At 41.7% G+C, this 21,424-nt stretch overlaps 1 protein-coding gene across 2 annotated transcripts in view; it reads right to left on the bottom strand.

Annotated features, from left to right (window-relative positions):
- CERS3 (ceramide synthase 3) overlaps positions 1–21,424 on the bottom strand; it is a 170,185-nt gene that overhangs the window by 131,945 nt on the left and 16,816 nt on the right. For both annotated transcript variants that reach the window (XM_059879159.1, NM_001099389.1), the window contains 1 exon segment: positions 4,738–4,911. In XM_059879159.1, the coding sequence (XP_059735142.1) occupies positions 4,738–4,911 (174 nt within the window).

Raw genomic sequence — 21,424 nt, 5'->3', positions numbered from 1 at the left:
GGCAGTCCAATGGTTAAGACTCCAAGTTCCCAATGCAGGGGGCATAGGTTTGGTCCCTGATCGGCGAACTAAGATCCCACATGCTACATGGTATGGCCAAAAATAAAAAAAAATAAATTTTAGGAAAATTCTCTGATAAAATGTATTAGTTAGCCTTAGTGTTGAGCTGCGCAGTCATGTCTAACACTTTGCAACCCAGTAGACTGTAGCTGGCCAGGCTTCTTTGTCCATGGGATTCTCTAAGCAAGCATACTAGAGTGGGTTGCCATTCCCTTCTCTAGGGGATCTCTGTGACCCAAGAACCGAACCTGGGTCTCCCACATTGCAGGCAGATTATATACCATCTGAGCCACCAAGGAAGCCAGGATAAAATGTATAAGCCAATCTAATTTCCAGATGACCTAAGTTCTCCTGGAAATGGCCTATACATTTCAAAGCCAAATAAAGTATAACATTTCCCTCTGAGGGTCATGTGAGAGATAAGCATACACAATGGATAAAAATACATATCTATAACATACTTGCTGATATGAGGAAAACATCTACAGTCAAAGCATTAATTTAAAGAAGAAAGAGAAATAATAGTCCTGTTTGTTAACATGTCCAGGCTTCAAGAACAGAAATTACATTTTCAGTAAAACAGAGGAAGTATATAAGTACAGTTTGCTACTTTAGCATTATATTTCTTTTCAAAAGAATCTAGACAATCAATTCACCTTTTACTTATGTATTCACTTATACTTATGTAAGTATACATAAATATGAATAGGTGCTTAATTAAAAACTTATTTTCAAAAAGGAGAGAATAAAGAAACACAATAAATATTTGATAAACTGAACTTTAAAAAGGAAGGAAATGACAGGTCTTAGCTCTATAAGGACCTTAGACATGAACCTGCCTGAACTTTCATTGTATTGATGTGGAATAGAAGGGAAAAATCTCACAGGAAGAAAAGAGAATGTGAACTTCTACTCCCATGTAAAATGGTTCAAAGTTAGATTAATTACCAGGGCATGAGTCACAGGTTTGCTACTATTGTACAACTGAGCCCTCAGATGGCCTTGTTCAGACACCTCTTCACTTGGCACTACAACAGTTACCTGTGAGCCAAAAGCAGAGCAATCCCAGAGCACTACCCCACACATATTTTTTTTCAATATTCTTTTATGGAATAAAAAAGAAGGCAAGCCTAGGCATTTATTAAGCATGTGAAGTTTAAATATCTAGACAGAAACAACAGCCTACTGCCATTAAGATTGATTCCTAGTTCCTAAGAATTGAAAGGCTCTATGATCAGAGTTTAATCAGAAGGTTTTATATAAAAGAACACAGATCTGAAGCAATGCAAGTCTCAGATAACATTTAAGTCCAAGGTATATATTTTGAGACTTTCAACTGAAGATAGTAACAATCCTTTTTCAATTCCTGTAAACTGCTACACCTACCCTTCTTTAAAGAACCCTTAATGCCCTCATGTTGCTCAGTGGAAATGGCAGAGCCCAGAAATCTACTCATTGTATCATTAAAAGTAAAAGAAAAGGGCTTCCCTGGTGGCTCAGTGGTAAACAATCTGCCTACCACTGCAGGAAACACAAGTTCAACCCCTGATCCTGGAAGATCCCATATGTCGCGGAACAACTAAGACCATTTACCACGACTATTGAACCTGTGCTCTAGAGCCCACAAGTCACGACTGCTGAGCACATGTGCGCTGCAACTACTGAGGCCTGAGTTCCCCATTGTCCAAGGGAAGCCACTGCTGTGCGCTGCAACTAGAGGGTAGCCCCTGCTTGCCACAACTGGAGAAAAGCCCTCAAAGCAATGAAGACCCAGCACAGACAAAATAAATAAACAAAATTATAAAAGTAGAAGAAAAAAAGCTTACCTTCTGATTTTACCACCCTTACCCTTGCCCTGGACTCTTCCAGGGCCATAATTTACTCGGGGATAATGTGCTTATTCCACATGTGCTTAAATTTGAGTAGCTTAGATCCCCTCTAAATCATACTTAAGACACAAAGAAGGATGTACAGAATAATCTGGATGTACTAGTTAGTAACTGCTATTCTAGACCCCTCCCCCCAAAATATCAAAGCATAAGGCACAAATTAAAACTTGTAAGGAAAAGAAATTCTAAATACAAAGCAAATGTCAGTAACTTTCAAATGATCTACTTATTTGTTCTTCATCTGTCGGTCTCTGTACTCCTTTCTGGGGAGGGCCCTTTCTCATTTTGAATGGCTCCTAGCTAAGATAAAAATGAGCCAGACAAATCAAAACTCCAGGTCACTTCCTAGAATGAGGAGGTATAACACAAACATAATGCAGGGCAAAATAAAGAAGCTTTCTTGTGATATCACAGGATATGCTGAAACATGGTATCAAGTGTACATGAATTTTGATAGGAAAGTTCACATTTGCTATCATCTCCTTAAGCCATATCTTCTATATTCCCAAAGGATATCAATTTACTCTCTTTTGCCATCATGAGTATTTCATTGTGAAAGCCCTAGAAGTTCTGGTTCAGGGGAAAATAAAAACTCAGCAACCCTGAATCTGGTGTCACAGCATGTGGGCTCAAGTTTCAGGTCTACTCTTTACCTACTAACCATGTGACCTTGGCCAGCTCACTTAGCTCTCATTTTCTTGACTGAGATCATACCACTTATGATTTTATATATCTCTTAAACTATAAGCTTCTATTCAAATGCAAGGTGTAAGTAATATCTTATGATCTAAGCAGTTTAATCTAATGAAAATTACATAAAAGCCCTGAAAAAATATAAATTTCTACTTCAAAAAGCATGATCTTGCTCTCATGTTAAATTTTCCTTCCTTCTTTTGCATTAAAACAGATATGAAAAAGAAGAGATACGAGATTAGTGGAGCAACACAGTTTTCTGTAGTGTCATGGGTTGGAAAAAACTAAGGGTGAGTTATTGGGAGTTAAAGTTATAAGGGGGTAGGAAAGACTATACTTAACCCCTTGAGAAGAAGTAAGAATGGCCTTAAGGTTTAAAAGAAGATTTTATTCCTTCCTGATAACTGCTGGAGAGGCCAAGACCAGGACACAGCAAGTTGGTCTTCCTCAGCTATGCTGTGTTGGCAAGCAAAACACTTTTCTAGTTCACTGTCTGATCAAATGTTGAAAATGGAGCTGTCCACACCAAAGTAGGAAATCTGCAAGTGTACAACCTGGATGTCAAGTTCAAAGCTCATCAGACACTACTCAAGAAAAGCAAATATTTCAGGACAGCAGAGTAATTTGCTAATTTACAAGTGCAGCAGCACAATTCTAATTTAGGCATTCTCTGACAAATCTAAACATGTGAGTAAAAGCAGAGTTAACTGTCAAAAAGGAAAACACTATCAAGCATTCTCAGCTAGAGTTTAGTGGTATCAAGCGGCTTTCTTTTCTTCCCCCTATCAATAGCACATTGCTGGCCAAAGTAAAGTTGTTATTTGTACAGAAACCTCTTGGACAATCCATTAAACAGAGTTGGTTAAACCCTTGGGATGAGAACCCTGCAAATGGTCATAAACGTACAATATGCACCACAGTTAGTCTTGGACAAAATGATCTTTATCAGATTTTGTCTTGAAAGAAAGTGAAAGTGAAGTGAAAGTGCAAGTCATTCAGTCGAATCTGACTCTTTGCGACCCCATGGACTATGCAGTCCATGAAATTCTCCAGACCAGAATACTGGAGTGGGTAGCCTTTCCCTTCTCCAAGGGATCTTCCCAACCCAGGGATCGAACCTAGGTCCCCCACATTGCAGATGGATTTTTTACCAGCTGAGCCAGAAGGGAAGCCCAAGAATACCAGAGTGGGTAGCTTATTGCTTCTCCAGCGAATTTTCCTGACCCAGGAATCGAATTTCTTGAACCCAGGAGAACCAGGGTCTCCTGCACTGCAGGCAGATTCTTTACCAACTCAGCTACTGGGGATTCTGTTTTAAGTTCATCCAACTCTTGACATTTGAATATTCTTTTGCTCCAAAAAAAATTAATGTGCTAATAACAATTTTTTGAAATAGAGACAACTACCAAAATTATAGATGAACATTTATCTTCAGTTACCATAACACTAGTACAGTTTTAATAAAAAGGTTGGAAGTAATATCTATTTAAAGTAAATTAAGAAAAAAAAAATAAATAAAAAAAATAAAGTAAATTAAGAAAAAAAAAAGGTCACTTTTTCTGAGAAAGCAAATTGATATTTTTTCTTTGATTTCTTTATCCTTTGGAATGAAGGCTTGCTATTAAAATTTTCAATAAACCTTTAAACTATGCTATAAAACAATATTGTTTGGTATTTAATAAACCATTTCTGCTATTTTATAGCCATTCTAAAATGATAATGCATCCGCTAGTTATACTCTCCTAATATTGCTGACAAAGGACACAGGCACGCATGTCTGTTGTCAGACAACATGGTACGTGGAAGATGAGCTAAGTTCTTGCACCATCATTGACACTAATAAGCTCTGTGATCCTTAACCTTTCTCAATCTCAATTATCTTCACTGTGAAACTAATGTACTTGTGGAGACAGAATTTCTGATTTTATTTGTTTAGTTTCTAGACAACATTTAGTGTGCATCTGATTTCATGAGCGCCCATTAGTGGTGACCTCTGAGCAGCAGATTAAGATTCTTTAAGGATCTTACCAAAATCCTTTATTCTAGAGGTGGGGCAAAGGGGGATGGAGAGGAAAGACACACAAACATTACTTACTTTTGAAAAAAATGTCTGATAATTATCAAGACAAAAGCATATGGAATGGTCATATATAAATGAGAGGGCTTCACAAAGATGAGTCCATCGTGATCTTCAAGATCTGACCATTTTACTGTTGGAGGAAGCCAGAATCTTTCCAACCAAAACCATTCTTTAAATGTCTGAAACATTCTAAAAAGATGAAACAAGAATATATTAGACTTATAAAACAAATACTTAAAACTGAGACAACACTGACACCTTTACTCAAAATACCTAAGCTAGAGGGTTCTGAACAGAGGGTAAGAACGAAGTACTATTATTTAATGGGCGTCATGGCTCTTCATTGTATTAAACAGGTATCATTCTGCAGAAACTCTCAGAACAGTTTTGGTCATGGCATGGAAAACTGAAGTTTAACACACCACTGTTCATACTCTTGGCACAACATACATTAATATTATGAGACTGTATCTTCCTCTTACATATTTCTATCATATGAAAATTAGTTTAACAATAATCTCTACAAGTTCAATATTCCAAAGGCCAACCTCATAAAATCTCCAAGCAGGTATCCTAAGAATTTCTCTAGAAGATAAAGGACAAGTATATTTAACTTTGTATTACAATGAAGAATTCAAATTACTCCATGTCAACAAATATTTACAGAGATCCATTATTTCTCAAGCCCTGTGCTAGGCACTGAGGATGCACTGGATTAAAAATCCAGTGTTCTTCCCCTAAGGACCTTATATTCTGTGGGCAGGGCAGGCCTGAATGACTGACACACTTGTTTTTTTAGGTGCAATAAAACAGGTTTGTGGTACAATAAAACAGAGTGCTGTGGGCTTCCCTGGTGGCTCAGATGGTAAAGAATCCATCTGCAGTGCGGGAGACCTAGGTTCAATCCCTGGATTGGGACGATCCCCTGGAGGAGGGCATGGCAACCCACTCCAGCATTCTTGCCTGGAGAACCCCCATGGACAGAGGAGCCTGGCAGGCTACAGTCCACAGGGTCTCAAAAAGCCAAACACGACTGAGTGACTAAACATATGCACACACAGAGGGTGCTGTGGAACACGACAGTCAGCACCAAGCCCAGCCAGGACATGTCAGGGAAAGATCACTGGGACAGGTGACCCTTGCGGTGTCTTGAACAGTGAAGTGAAGTGAAGTTGCTCAGTCGTGTCTGACTCTGCAAACCCGTGGACTGTAGCCTACCAGGATCCTCCATCCATGGGATTCTCCAGGCAAGAATACTGGAATGGGTTACTATTTCCTTCTCCAGGGGATCTTCCTGACCCAGGGATCGAACCCAGGTCTCCCGCACTGCAGGCAGACACTTTACCCTCTGAGCCACCAGGGAAGCCTTGAACAATAAATTGAAATAAACCAGAGAAATGGAGGAAAATGGGAAAGAGGAAATAGAAGTTCTAAAGAAAGAAAGCACACTGATCAAGTAACTAGAAATATAGAATATATAGATGCTCCAGTCCCATCATTTGTGCTATGACAGTTTTAATCTTGACATTTTGCTCTTGAGGATGTTTTGACCTCATCATTCAATAGTTAATCAGAGAAAGAAGTAAAAATGTCCTCAGATTCACTACAGGGTAGTCAAAATAACTTTATCAAAATCTCTTGACTGATAAATAACCCAGTGCCCATGGAACACCACCAGCAGTGTGGTTCAGCCACACTGTAAGAATCCAAGGTGTGGGATGCTTGGTCACACACAGGTGCCCAGAGCCTCAGCTTGTTGTCCTGCCATAATTACTAACAGTGCCCCTTCCTTTCAGGAGTGTCCCAGTTTGGGTAATTAACCATACGGTGACTGTCATCAAAAGCCTGGTGAGACAGTTCAGACTTGGTCACAGAGGATCTGCAATCCATGCTAAGGAGCTTGGGCTTTAGCTAATGGAACCAATGAAGAGGATTATGCAGAAGAATAAAATGATCAGATATTTTAGAAAGGCTGCTTGGGCACCTAGGTTCTCTGTGAGCCCACATGGTGTCTTTGTGCTGACTAGAGGAAGGTGTCCCCTCTGGGCAGACTCAGCACATGAGAGCTGGGTTTCAGTCCCCTGAGTCCCCCCTCCTCCCACCCCCAGCTAGGCACACACATGGCTGCTCTCTGGCAGTGTTAAACGATGCACATTTCAGGACACTGGAAGACTGGAGAGCAATTCCGAGTTTGAGGTAGCAGATACAGTTAGAAATGGGAAGGTGCAAAGAGCAGTGGCATCAGGGAGCTGAACATGCTGATAACAATGCTGTTCACAAGATTACACATGAGATCCAAAGTGGGCAGAGAATAAAGAGAGGCCAAGAAAGAAGTGAGAATGAGGGGAAAAACAGAAAATTCAAGCAGCTGGAGGTCAAAGAACAAGTCTGGTGGGAAGGAGACTAAACACCCGAAAGAGCGTGAAGACTCTGTCAGAGGTGAGGTTGAGAGTGGAGTACCGACATTACAGATTTCTGATTTCAGATGTAGAGGAATTCCAGAGTGTGGACTCCAATATCCTTCAGAAAAATCCATACCAAAACCAAACAACTAAACCTGGTGAGATACTCCCTATTTTATTTCATTTCTCATCCACTGCTCAGAGACACGCACATTCAAAGTAGCAGGAACCCAGGCACACCCACACCTGAAAGGTTTGTGTGGAGAGAGAGAAGGGCTGCTTTCTTTTTCATGTATTAATCATTTTACTACAACCTCTACCCTGGAGGAGGATACGCACCATTAATACAGTCACAAAATTGTGCAAATATGGTGGAATAAAGATCATTAAGGAAGATTTATTGAATACTTTCCATCAGTTTTGGGGGCTACAGAAAGGAAAGGGGGCTACAGAAAGGAAAGGGATGATCCTAAAGGGACTTTAGGGAGCTTAGAACTGAGTGAGAACTGGCCTGGATCGGGCTCAGGAAGAGAGAGTGCAAACTGATGAAAGAGACGTAAGGAGGAAAGAATTAACACACTTCCATAGGCGAACTGAGGATTCAGGGAACTGAACGCACCGGTTGCCTGGGCCATCTGACATACCTGACCGAAGACGGAATCAAGAGAGGGAACCTATGATGAAGTGCACAGTCAGATACAGCTCAGAACAAGAGGAGACACAAGTCTTTGAGTCAGACTACAACTAAAGTTCAAACTTCCTATAGATTTTATAAATGAGCCCAGGCAACAGAAGTCTCTCTCATCAAAGACAAGACTTGTTCCAGGCCTGTGTCCTTCATTGTATCAGAATGAGCTACTCCTGCAAAGGCAAATCTATTTCTTCCTAAAAGTTTGCCTCAGCATGTTCATTACATTATTGGCTCCAAATTTAATAAACTATGACTCAGGAAACAAATAGTGGCAGTGAGTTTGTTTTGGTATTATTATAATAATCTTTATACAAAATAGTTCACTCACTCCTAAAATGCATCTCCAGGCAGTACAGATTATTTTCTCCAGTGTGCTGCTGCTGCTGCTCAGTTGCTTCAGTCGACTCTGTGCGACCCCATAGACGGCAGCCCACCAGGCTTCCCAGTCCCTGGGATTCTCTAGGCAAAAACACTGGAGTGGGTTGCCATTTCCTTCTCCAATTGTCCAGTGTGAAACATAACTAAAAAATAGCTTTCAATGGTTATATAGGAGCTGACATGCTAAATAATATGCAAGCAATAAAATGAGATTTGTTGAAAGCCTAGTAACTTTAACACCCAACAACCAAAAAAAAATATATATATATATATAAAGGGAGAGAGAAAGAACTTAGAGTTGCAAATGATCCCCTGGAAAATGTAGCTCAAACTGAGAAAAAACTACATTATTTACTATTTCTCCATGTACTGCCACCAAATATCAATTATTGCTGCTTCAAAAGAGTTAAGAATCTCTTCTTCACAGAATACACAAAAAGTAACTCAAAATGGAAGCACAGACCTAAATATAATGGCTAAAATAATAACACTCTTTGTGTAGGAGTAAATCTTCATGACCTTGGGTTAAGCAAAGCTTTCTTGCTTATGACACCCAAAGCACAAAAATAAAAAACAGATAAATTTGGCCTCATTGAAATTTTGGTTTTCAAACAAACTTTTTGGTTCTCAAAGGATACCATCAAGAAAGTTAAAAGAAAATCTGTAGAGTGGGAGGAAATATTTGAAAATCATAGATCTGATAAGGGACATGTATTTAGAATATGGCAGAAAGTGAAGAGAAACTAAAGAGCCCCTTGATAAGGGTCAAAGAAGAGAGTGAAAAAGCTGGTTTGAAACTCAACATGAAAAAAGCTAAGATCATGGCATCTGGTTCCATCACTTCATGGCAAACAGATGGGGAAAAAGTGGAAGCAGTGACAGATTTTATTTTCTTGGGCTCCAAAATCACTGCAGATGGTGACTGCAGCCATGAAATTAAAAGATGCTTGCTTCTTGGAAGAAAAGCTATGACAAATCTACACAGTGTACTAAAAATCAGAGACATTACTTTGCCAACAAAGGTCCATCTAGTCAAAGCTATGGTTTTTCCAATAGTCATACATGGATGTGAGAACTGGACCATAAAGAAGGCTGAGCACCAAAGAACTGATGCTTTTGAACTGTGGTGTTGCAGAAGACTCTTGAGGGTCCCTTGGACAGCAAGGAGATCAAACCAGTCAATCCTCAAGGAAATCAGTCCTGAATATTCACTGGAAGGACTGACGCTAAAGCTGAAGCTCCAATACTTTGGCTACCTGATGCAAAGAGCTGACTCGTTAGAAAAGACCCTGATGCTGGGAAACACTGAGGGCAAGAGGAGAAGGGGGTGGCAGACAAAAAGACAGTTGGATGGCATCATGACTCAATGGACATGAGTTTAAGCAAACTCCAGGAGATAGTGAAGGACAGGGAAGCCTGGCGTGCCACAGTCCATGGGACTGCAAAGAATCCGACATGACTTAGAGAATGAACAGGAACAGTAATGCTACTACATGGATGGCTCTTGAAAACATGCTCAATAAAAGGAACCAGGCACAAAAGGCAGATTTTGTACGATTCTATTCATGTGAAATGTTCAGAACAGGCAAATGTATGGAAACAGGTTAGTAGTTTCTTGGGGTGTACAAATGGGTGTCAGGGGAAATGGGGAGTGACTGCTAATGGGTACAGAGTTTCTTTGGAGTGATGAAACTGTTCACAAGTTGGGTGTGGTGTTGACTGCATAACTCTGTGAATATACTAAAAAAACATTAAATTTCACACTTTAAATGAATGAGCTGTATGGTATGTGAGTTACATCTAAAGAAAAAAAACATTAAAAACTCCCCTTCTAAGTTTCATCCCCTTTAAACCTTTACGTCTTTTAATCCATGGCTCAGCCAGAACTTCACGTTAAAGCTTCCTATCATCTCATTTAAGGGGTTTAAGAGTTATCTCCCAAATTCACCTGAGTCATGATTGTGTCCAAGGGGACTTCCCTGGCAGTACAGTGGTTAGAGTTCTGACCTTTCACTGCCAAGGATGCACGTTTAATCCCTGGTCAGAAAACCCAAGATCCCTCAAGCCGCACAGTGCAGCCAAAACAAAACAAAACAAACAAACAAAAAAACAACTGTGTCTACGAACTCAGAAACAGAAGTAAATGAAAGACTATATCCAGATTCAGACTTAAGCATGATTTTAAAGTTAATGGCTTTCTAGAAGGAAAAAAGTTCATGCTTTAAAAAGCAAAAATCAACTAACTCCTCTAAGGAGAAGTGGTTTTCCCAGATGATAGTACAGATGGTACAGACTGTTCAATAGATGCCCACAGGCCAACATTCCAGCTCTGGGCAGTGGCTTTACCCATCCAGACTGTTCCTCCAGCCAGCCGCTCTACCATGCCTGCTCTCGAGATGCGATCTGGGGCTAAACTGCGACAAGCACTTTCCTCCTCCTTCCTGCCGTTTCAGTCTAGCAGCAGGAAGCCGGTCACATTCTCTTAGCCTCTCAGCAGCCGTCTTAGGGCCACAGGCCTGTTCCAGCACTGCGGGCATCCTTCACAGTCAACCTTCTCTGACTGTAGCATACAGGATGTGCCGTTCTGGAGGGAGCAGGGCACCCAGCCCTCACGATAGCAGGGAAGTCACTGCTGTGTGTGGGTCTGGTGCCATGGCTTTCCCTCTGTGAAAGTCAAGGTGGACAATTCTCCATCTGCTGGCTGTTGGCCTGGGCTGGCCTGGGTTGGCCTGGGTTTGGCCAAATGGACACTTTGCCCCAGACTTTGAATCGGGAGCAGACAGGGACAAGAGGGAGTGCAGCAGCAGATGGCATTCTACCCAGCTGCTGCTGCTGAGAAGACAGCTGTCATCTCTCGGCTTCCTGCCCTTCCTGATCGCTGTGGTCGCTTGGTTTCTACTGTGGTCCAGGTTTGACCTACCACCTTTTTTGGTGCTGCTGTGAGTCACTTTCAGTGAAGTCTTTTTTTTAAGGTAATAAGAAACAGGTGGCTTCCACTGCTTATAATCAAGAGTGATGACTGATACACCTAGCATTTTCCTTACCCTCTTTTAGAAGAAACTGACAGCTCCAACTCAGCTGTCTGAACCTTAAACTTAGCAACAGTGCCTGTTCTTAGGGTTTTCAAATGGAGAAGCAGGAACTCCCTTGAATAACTGAGGAGGGGCAGGTAGCTTGCAGCATCTGCCAATTTCTCCCTCTGGTTAGCCACCAATCTCTCTTGCCCACAAAGGCACTCACTGGTCCCCTTTCCTTTCTTTCTCTCCCATTTTTGCTCCTGTTCTGCATACTATGTTTCAAAGTTGACAGTTGTGCTCAGTCATTACTTAAACGTTTTTTTTGGTTGTTCAGCATAACACAGGCTACTGGCCTCCCTAAGCCAGCCTTAAAAAGTTTGGTGAATGACAAATATTATCTTCACAGAGTGGAATGGTACCTGATGCTGTATTAACTAAGTATCATAATATTTAAACAATCCTTAGATGGAAACAAAATGAGATGGAAAGATCCCTGTTTTTAAAACCAGACAAGTTACTGCTTAAAAAAAAGTCCTAAGCATTTGTAACAATGAATCTCATTCTGGGACCCTACCCATGACTCACTCACTCTTGAACACTCTGAGAAGCTCACTAAATATCATATCAAACTCATAGCCCACCTCTTGTCTTTATTAATTTGGCTGAAATCTAGGTTTTTCTGGCAACTGAAAATTGCCAAGAGTATTGACAACTCTTCAGTCTCTGCTTAGAGTCCTCTGGGAACCAAACGTATTCATTTACTCCTTGGCCATTCTCAGTCCCTTTTTTTCTCATCAGCTACTCAAACTCCATTTTCCCCATCTTTTGTACAATCTCTAAGTACTGAAATCCCTATTTACATAAAAAGGATATCTGAAGGAACTTCAATTTTTACCTATATAAAAAATCTGAAGCTATTTTTTAAAATAGGAAATATTTGCAAGAAAAGTACCTGAAGTTATTTCCTTTTACTTTGGGGAAGTAATGGAAGTGGCATCTTAACCCAGCTGTGTTTTCCCACTAATACTGTGGAAATTTTAAACCCTATTTTCAACTCCAGCTGCCAGCAGTTTGCGGGAAAACCATCTAATGCATGTAGGTTTTTATGACTCATTATTTTCTGACCTCATGGATACAGAACCCAGCAGGGTGAAAGAAGCCTGCTGAGCCACTTTTTTAGACACACACTATTAAATCTGACCTAGGACTTGAAGAAATAAAATCATCTGTGTTACAAGTTTATCACTATTTGAAGCAACATTTTTGTGTTGCTTCACAAAAATGTGTTACTCCAACTATTGCTGAGGTAAGAACTCTAAATCAGGCTGAGGTTTTGGACAGCTTCTGATATCTATCAATCCAATCCCAACTATAAACACCACATTAGTTGAGAAGATAGCTCTACAGAACATATCTCTTGGATACGAGGGGAATGAAAGAAAGTGTCTCTACAGAATAGAAAATATTGCTCAGATAGAGGATGGTGATGAGAAATGGGAAGTTAAGAAAATAAGTTTAACTGAAGTAAATTCCTGAGCAATGCGAGTGAAAGAGAGACACTCTTGAATCAATATTCTTTGGTCTTTGAGTATTATTATGGTTGGAGGATATGAAAGTTGGTGAGAGTTTTTGAGACTGGGAGACCAGCTGGATTAAGTGGGACCAGGGTTTTCTGGTGAAGAAAAGTCAGCTCCAGAAGAGCAAGCATCTTGCCCCGCTCATTCACTGCTGTATACCCAGAGCTTGCCACACAGTAGACACTACCTAAGTGTCTGCTGAATGAATCAACGGAGGGTTTATACTATGGTCAAAAATGATATCTAATTTAACTATGTACAACTTCATTTTTATTAGTTGCAAAACAACTTAAAATTTGGTGCAGGAGGTTAGGCAAACATGTTTATTTACCTTCTATTTTTTTTTCCTTTGGAACTAACTCTACTAACTCAGTCAAAACAACTGGTTTATGCCTTTAAGACAAAACAGAAAGAAAATATGAGCACCTAGTTGCTTCCTGTGAACTGTGCCAACTGTAAATTCCGATTCTAAAAGCATTTTAAGTTGTGCCTTTTCAAATGGATAAGACAACGCAAAGGACAGAGCAACTTAACTCTGAAGGATATTTATTATGACTAAGTTAGTGCATAAAAAGTTAATAAATACCTGGGCTTATAGCTTTAGAAAACTGAAAAGAAGGGGGAAAAAGTCCTATACTTTAGGTAAAGAATTAACTTACAACAAGAAAAAAACAATTTTAATTCTCTCATACTGAATTTCACAGTTATATCAATTTAAAGCCTTGAAGAAATTCAGAATAGATTTAGAGACTAAAAGGAAAATTTCTGAGGCTCTGTAGCAAAAACATGGTATCACCTCGAAGATGCCACTGAGGGGCATCAGGATGTCCTAGGTATCCATTCATCCTGACTTTTAGTTACAGATCCCCACCCTAACCCCCAAGTTCAACCTGGACACGTGGCTGCCCTGCCATCCAAGACAACATTTCCCAACCTTCCTTTAGCATGGCTAGATGTGGCCATCCGTGACTATGTCTCAGTCAACGACACAGGAATGGAACTGATTTGGGTAATCTTCCCAAAGACCAAGCTGCATGCCCTGGTTTCTCTCCTGCCCAACAGTTGAAAGTGGGGATGACAGACCTGGAGAGCCTTTGAAGCCAATCAGCACATTAGCCCCAGTCTACCCATATCTGGACTGTTATGTGCAAGGGAAACAAACTTCTATCTCATGTAAGTCACTGAATTTTGATGCTGCTTACCTGCTCTGTGAAATGATTCTGGTCCCTTCAGTCCCTTTACCTATTTCCCTTTGCCAGCTGGCCCAGGAGCTTTGTAAGTAAGGAGTGGTGGAGAGACACTGCAGGAGCAGAGTTTTGTTTTTGGCTCTGGTGTGCTTCCAATGAAGGCTCCAGGAGCCCCCAGCAGCCAGCAGAACCCATCAGTGCCTTCCTGAGGAGTTTTGTGGCCAAGTACCTCCAAAGAAACACTCACCAATTGACAGCACCCTAGAGAGCAAATTTCTTGCAAGTTCCTGAGGGCTGCTTCCATAGCCAGCCAGTTCTCCTGGTTCCAGTAGCAACCCTGTATGCTCTTTCAACTCCAGGAGTTGCTGATGGACAGGGAGGCCTCATGTGCTGCAGTCCATGGGGTCTCAAAGAGTCGGACATGACTGAACTGACTGAACTGATGCTCGTTCAACAGAGTCTGCACATCAGCCTTGGGGGCTACTTCCTTGTGTACTCTATCTCAGCCCCAGGGGTCATGACTGCTTCCTACACCTGTGATTCCTATAATCTTAGAGTTCTTCCTACTGGCCAAACCTTCATTCTCCAATGCTTCCTGACTTGATGGAAAAGTCTAACAAACTTTATGTGCTTACTCTAATACCAATTAACAAAAGCTAAAGTTATACTGAACAAAAGGCCTCTGAAATTGAAATGAGAAGAAAGAGCCTTCTCATTTTCCCCTTCTGATGCTGTACATAGAGTTTGCTTAGAGATTAAGGGTAGACTTGAGATTTCAGGAAGATGTGCTTCTACATTTTTGCTTCCACTGATTCCGAAGCATAGGTTAATGTCTCCATGAGCCAGCTATCACTTTCTACTAAGACAATACTTTTTCACTGTTAGTAAACATTATGGAAAAATTTCCAGCAGAGCTAATAAACCCTTAAAATGCCACCAAGGCACTTGGCATCTGTACGGGGTCACTTTCTCTCTCAAGCCAAGCCCCTTCCCTGGTGCTGTTCTCTTCAGGCCATGTTTCTCTTGGCTCTAAGAAAACTGCACAATACGCCTTGATCTAGGTTCCTAACTTAAATAGCCCCTTCCTAACTCAAATAATGAGCCAGTTCAGTTCAGTTCAGTCGCTCAGTCATGTCCGACTCTTTGCGACCCCACGAATTGCAGCACGCCAGGCCTCCCTGTCCATCACCAATAATGAGCCAGTAACATTTAATTCCTAGAAAAGTACAGGCAGGGTCGCCATTTGCTGTTGTGTGCAGAAGAAACCCCCTTGGGGATGGCTTTGCCTGTGGCTTATTGTCCAAAGCAACTCCAGCTGTGTTTGGAGGTGGCTGTCACTGCCCTTCCCCAGTGCGCACTCTCTTAGCGCACACTCTCACACTCTTCCCCAGGGTGCACTCTCACTGCCCTTATCCAATGCACACTCTCTCAGTGCACACTCTCACACTCTTCCCCACTGCGCATTCTCTCAGTGCACATTCTCACTCTCTTCCCCACTGTGCATTCTCTCAGTGCACACTCTCACTCTCTTCCCCAGTGTGCATTCTCTCAGTGCACACTCTCACACTCTTCCCCAGTGCGCACTCTCTCAGTGCACACTCTCACACTCTTCTGCAGTGCACAATCTCACTGCCCTTCCCCAGTGTGCACTCTCTCAGTGCACAATCTCACTGCCCTTCCCCACTGTGCATTCTCTCAGTGCACACTCTCACACTCTTCCCCAGTGTGCATTCTCCCAGTGCACACTCTCACACTCCTCCCCAGTGCACACTCTCACTGCCCTTCCCCAGTGTGCACTCTCTCAGTGCACACTCTCACACTCTTCCCCAGTGCACACTCTCACTGCCCTTCCCCAGTGAACACTCTCTCAGTGCACTCTCACACTCTTCCCCAGTGAGCACTCTCTCAGTGCACACTCTCACACTCTTCCCCAGTGCTCATTCTCTCAGTGCACACTCTCACACTCCTCCCCAGTGCAAATTCTCACTGCCCTTCCCCAGTGTGTACTCTCTCAGTGCACACTCTCAAACTCTTCCCCAGTGCGCACTCTCACTGCCCTTACCCAATGCACACTCTCTCAGTGCACACTCTCACACTCTTCCACAGTGCACACTCTCACACTCTTCCCCAGTGCACATTCTCTCAGTGCACAGTCTCACACACTTCCCCAGTGCACACTCTCTCCGTGTACACCCTCACACTCTTCCCCAGTGTGCACTCTCTCAGTGCACACTCTCACACTCTTCCCCAGTGCAGATTCTCACTGCCCTTCCCCAGTGAACACTCTCACACTCTTCCCCAGTGCACACTCTCTCAGTGCATACTCTCACACTCTTCCCCAGTGCACACTCTCAACTGCTCTTCCCCAGTGCACATACTCTCAGTGCACACTCTCACACTCTTCTGCAGTGCACACTCTCACTGCCCTTCCCCAGTGTGCACTCTCTCAGTGAATGCTCTCACAGTCTTCCCCAGTGCGCACTCTCACACTCTTCCTCAGTGTGCACACTTCTGTGAGTGAGAAATTTGTAGCACGGCCCTGGACCACTGGACCCCCAGTCTGCTTTTCTAGGCTCTCTTCTGCTCCCTTTCTCCCTCACTTTCTGATCCCACAAGCAAGCTGGTTGACTTTATGACCCTTAGAGCAAAAGGCAAGCCAACTCCTTTCCTGCCTCAGGGCATATGCATAGACTGCTCCTTATGCTGAGTTCACCCATCTTCACACTACTCTCGCCTCCTTATCCTTCAAGTCTCAATTTAAGTGCCTCTAAGATCTTTATCAAAACTTTCCATGACCCCTGACCCCATCACTCCTACAGCTAAAAGAAACATTCCTGTTAGATTCTTCCATTACTGCATTCTTTTTCTTCATAACATGTATCAAGCTTGTAATTTTATATATGTTGATTTGATTAAAGTCTGGTTCCCTCCCCAGACCTCAAGGTCTACTAGAGCAAGGACTACAGTTGTTTTGCTCACAATAGTATCCGTAAGTTGGCCTACAGAAACTGAAGGAACAGTAAGTTCTCAATAGATATTAACGGAGTCAACCACACGGACTTTGGAGACAGACGGTCTAGGTTCTAACACTTTAACTAGCTATGTGCTCTTGGACAACTAATGACAATTTCCTTATCTACAAAACAGAAATAATAATAGTACTACACTGATGAAGTTGTTAAAATGACAAAGTGAATAAATATTTGTAAATGACTGTATTATATGCCTGTTAAATTGTAAATTGGAGTCAAGTTATTAAATACCATGTTGCCCTTCTAAGGAGTAGAACTAAATGAACTTTCACTTCCTAAAATTCTATACATGACACCTATTAAATTAGAAGACAAATTTAAAAATAACACTCAGTGCTAATGATGCTATAAATGTTTTATATATATCATTTACATGTAAATATAAAACCATTACATTCCTATGTTACTGGTGGCAACATAAATGATACCATCATCCTGGAATGGAATAATAAATTTTAGGAGTCATGAAAATGTTCAAGCCTACCTAGAAATATGTGTTATCTGAGCAAAAAAACTTAAACCCTGGTTAATAAATAACACTTTAGTGTTAGTAAATTATGGATTTTAAAAATCTGTAATGTTTAAATACATTTTAAAATGTTAATTTTATGTAATAATACACAGTTAATGCTAAAAATTGTGAAATTTATTGGAGAAGACAATGGCTCCGTACTCTTGCCTGGAGAATCCCATGAACAGAGGAGCCTGGTGGGCTACACTCCAAGGGTTGCAAAAAGTCAGACATGACTGAGTGACTAACACACAGATGAAATTTATAAATATGAAAAGTTTTATAACATGTTTAAAAAAAGAAAACTCAAAATTACATCTATACTATGAGCACATGATAGTGTATGGTCTATATAACATACTATTTTAATCATTACGTATATGTGTGTGAGCATGTTTGCAGAGACAAAATCTAGATGGAAACATGAAAACAATAATTGAAAACAGCAAAATTCTGGGTATTTAAGATTTTTAAATTGTTGCTTTCCAAGTAGGCACCCAGCTTCCCATGACTAAAAGATGTTATTAAGGTGATTTATTTCACCTTATTTTTTTTAAGGGGCTAATTTTTAAGTTAATGTTTCAAACACAAAAACTAATAGCTGATTTGAAATAAGGCAAGTTTGTTACCTACGTAAAACTTAACACAGCCTTTCTATACACACAAACAGGTAACTAAAATTTTAAAATGTGCTTATTTGGTCAACAGGAAGACAGATTCTTGAGATCTATAAACTGACTTTAGATTCTGGAGATAATAAAGATAACACAGCAAAAGGCATTTAAGGAGGCTGCTGCTGCTGCTGCTAAGTCGCTTCAGTCCTGTCCGACTCTGTGCGACCCCACAGATGGCAGCCCACCAGGCTCCCCCGTCCCTGAGATTCTCCAGGCAAGAACACTAGAGTGGGTTGCCATTTCCTTCTCCAATGCATGAAAGTGAATAGTGAAAGTGAAGTTGCTCAGTTGCGTCTGACTCTTTGCGACCCCATGGACTGTAGCCCACCAGGCTCCTCTATCCATAGGATTTTCCAGGCAAGAGTGCTGGAGTGGAGTGCCATCGCCTTCTCCGATTTAAGGAGGCAGTGGTCACCAAAAAGTAATTCTCCTGGATGCCTCTTCACCTTAATCTGGTTCATCTCTGACCTAGTCATTAATTGACAAAGACTGCCAAAGGCCAGCTCAGGACAGAGAGAGGCAAGTTACTGACGAAGTGTTTTCAGACTGGTGACGTGGATAGGAGCTCACACAAACACAGCTACGGCTGAAATCAGAAGGATGTAAAGCAACGTTACACAATAGGTAAGCTTCAGAAAAATGCACATCCTAGGGTTCAAAGAAGAGGGATCCAAGATGATTGAGAAGAAATCTATGAGAAAGTAATACAGATTTGATAATTTTCCCTTCAAAGGTAGAATTCCCTTTCTCTCTTCTCCCTGCCCTGCCCCTTTTAGCTAACTTTGGAAGCCTAAAATACAAATTAATAGCTGGATAACCAGAAAATGGTGTTGCAATGGAAAGAAATCTTAACTCAATTAGCATCATGTCAGCATTTCCTTTCCAGTTGCTATTAAATATGTTGCTCTTCTCCTCCGAGTCCTTTCTTACAGGCTCTCCTCCCTTGTCTGGTGAGTCACACATCTTGCTTCACAAATTAACCTGTTATTAGTCCCAGGCACAAGTGAGTGATGTAGGCAAAAGCAAGGGAGTTGAGAACCTTGTTGCTGCTAGTAACTCAGAGGAGCCCAAGTCGAGGCCCTCATTCTGTCTCAAGTTTTCCCATTGGAGAAACTGGAGGATTGGCTGGGTGCAGAGCCTGCAGAAGCTCCCGCCTCACTTAGTCTCAGGTCAGGAAGACTACCATACAAATCATAAACCTGAAATCAAAGAATTAAAAAAAAAAAAGGAATGCAGTGTTACATACACCACCTCAAGTAGCTCACTGTCTTTCAAATAGTTGAAAAGAAAGAACTTTGGATCTAGAGTCAGATGGCCTGGGTTCAATCTGTCACTTAATAGCTAAATGGTCTTGGACAACTCAGCCTCTCTGAATATTCATCTGAATTACCATTAAATGGTGCTAATTCTACAAGGACCTGTTGTGGATTAAGAGTGATAAAACAATGGCACCCCACTCCAGTACTCTTGCCTGGAAAATCCCATGGACGGAGGAGCCTGGTAGGCTGCAGACCATGGGGTCGCAAAGAGTCAGACACGACTGAGCGACTTCACTTTCACTTTTCCCTTTCATGCATTGGAGAAGGAAATGGCAACCCACTCCAGTGTTCTTGCCTGGAGAATCCCAGGGACGGGGGAGCCTGGTGGGCCGCCGTCTATGGGGTCGCACAGAGACGGACACGACTGAAGCGACTTAGCAGCAGCAGCAGCAGGTATGTAAAAATACTTGAATACAGTGAAGTACGGAATCAATGTTATATAATGATACTATCTTACTATCCTAATCTTATTGGGTAGGGGCAAAAATCTTTAAATCTTAAATAATAAGATTAAATGCTAAGTTTAAAAAGATTTTCCAAGGGAGAGGAATGGGACACCTCCTGTCCTTCATAGCTGCCTTCCTGCCATGAAGTGCACATCTCTCACTACTGAGAAAAGATAACTGATTTCGTATTTTTCTTTCAGTAAAGGGAGCCCACATAACAGACACAAACTGTGCTAAACAGACAGCCTGGAGACAAGCCCTGAAGAGGCTGTATTGTGTAGCATCACCTGGTTCCAAACTCCACAAAGATCACAAGGGGGATGCCCAGACCTCCCCACACACAACACACTGGGACAGAATTTCAGGACAGGACGTGTAGGAACCCAAGGCCTACTGATCTGTCAAGAATAAGTGTTTGGGAATCTGAACACACATCCTCACCCCTTTAAAGCTATATGATCTCATCTGTAAACAGGTATAACAGTTTTTATGTCTGTAAAATCTAGGTCAGGATTAATGAGGCTGTGTGTCTAAATCACTTTGCATAATGCTTGGTGTATAGTAAGTGCCCAGTAAACTGCAGGTGTTGGTACTGTGGTCACTATTTACATTTCCTCCTCAACAGTATTGTGGACTTTCAGGTGGCACCACAGCCAGCCATCATTCACTGATTTCCTACAATACCTTGATCAGTATTGAGGTTACTCGACCAAGTATCAGTTGGGAAAAGCTTTTCTGATGGATAATTCATTTCCTTGACAGGGTAGGTAATTAATTTTCCCAGTGTCAGCAAGATTTCTTACATCATGATACTTGTCCTGTGCAGTCTCAACAAAGGAATCTTCTATGACAGAGAGTGAAACCTATAGAAGGGTGCACAGCCACATCTTGACCAAGACAGAATTTGGGGATTTCCCAGGTGGTCCAATGGTTAGGAATCCATCTTGCAATGCAGTGCAATGCAGGGGATACTTGTTTGATCCTTGGTCCATGGAGCAACTAAGCCCATGTGCCACAACTGCTGAAGCCTGCAAGCCACAGAGTCCTGCTCTGCAATAAGAGAAAGCCCAAACACTGCAATGAGAAGCCCAAACACCACAACTAGAGAAAGCCTGTGTATAGCAACCAAGCCCCACCGCAGCCAAAAATAAACAATTTTTTTAAAAGGAAGGAATTTGGAACATCTGTCTTACTCACTGATAAAGAGGAGGCAAGTTTACTTTTAGGGAAGGACTTAGTGGCTCACCAGGGAAGGCTCCCCTGGTGGCTCAGATGGTAAAGAATCTGCCTGCAATGCAGGAGACCTGGATTCGATCCCTGGGTTGGGAAGATCCCCCTGGAGAAGGGAATGGCTATCTACTCCAGTATTCTGGCCTGGAGAATTCTGAGGACAGAGGAGCCTGGCAGGCTATAGTCTATGGGATTGCAGAGAGTCAGACTTGACTAAGTGACTTTCACTTTGGTGTTA

Source organism: Bos taurus, chromosome 21 (assembly GCF_002263795.3).
Source record: "Bos taurus isolate L1 Dominette 01449 registration number 42190680 breed Hereford chromosome 21, ARS-UCD2.0, whole genome shotgun sequence".
Taxonomy (NCBI): Eukaryota; Metazoa; Chordata; class Mammalia; order Artiodactyla; family Bovidae; genus Bos; species Bos taurus.
Note: the sequence above shows the minus strand (reverse complement) of the source record. Positions and strands in the feature narration are given on the sequence as shown.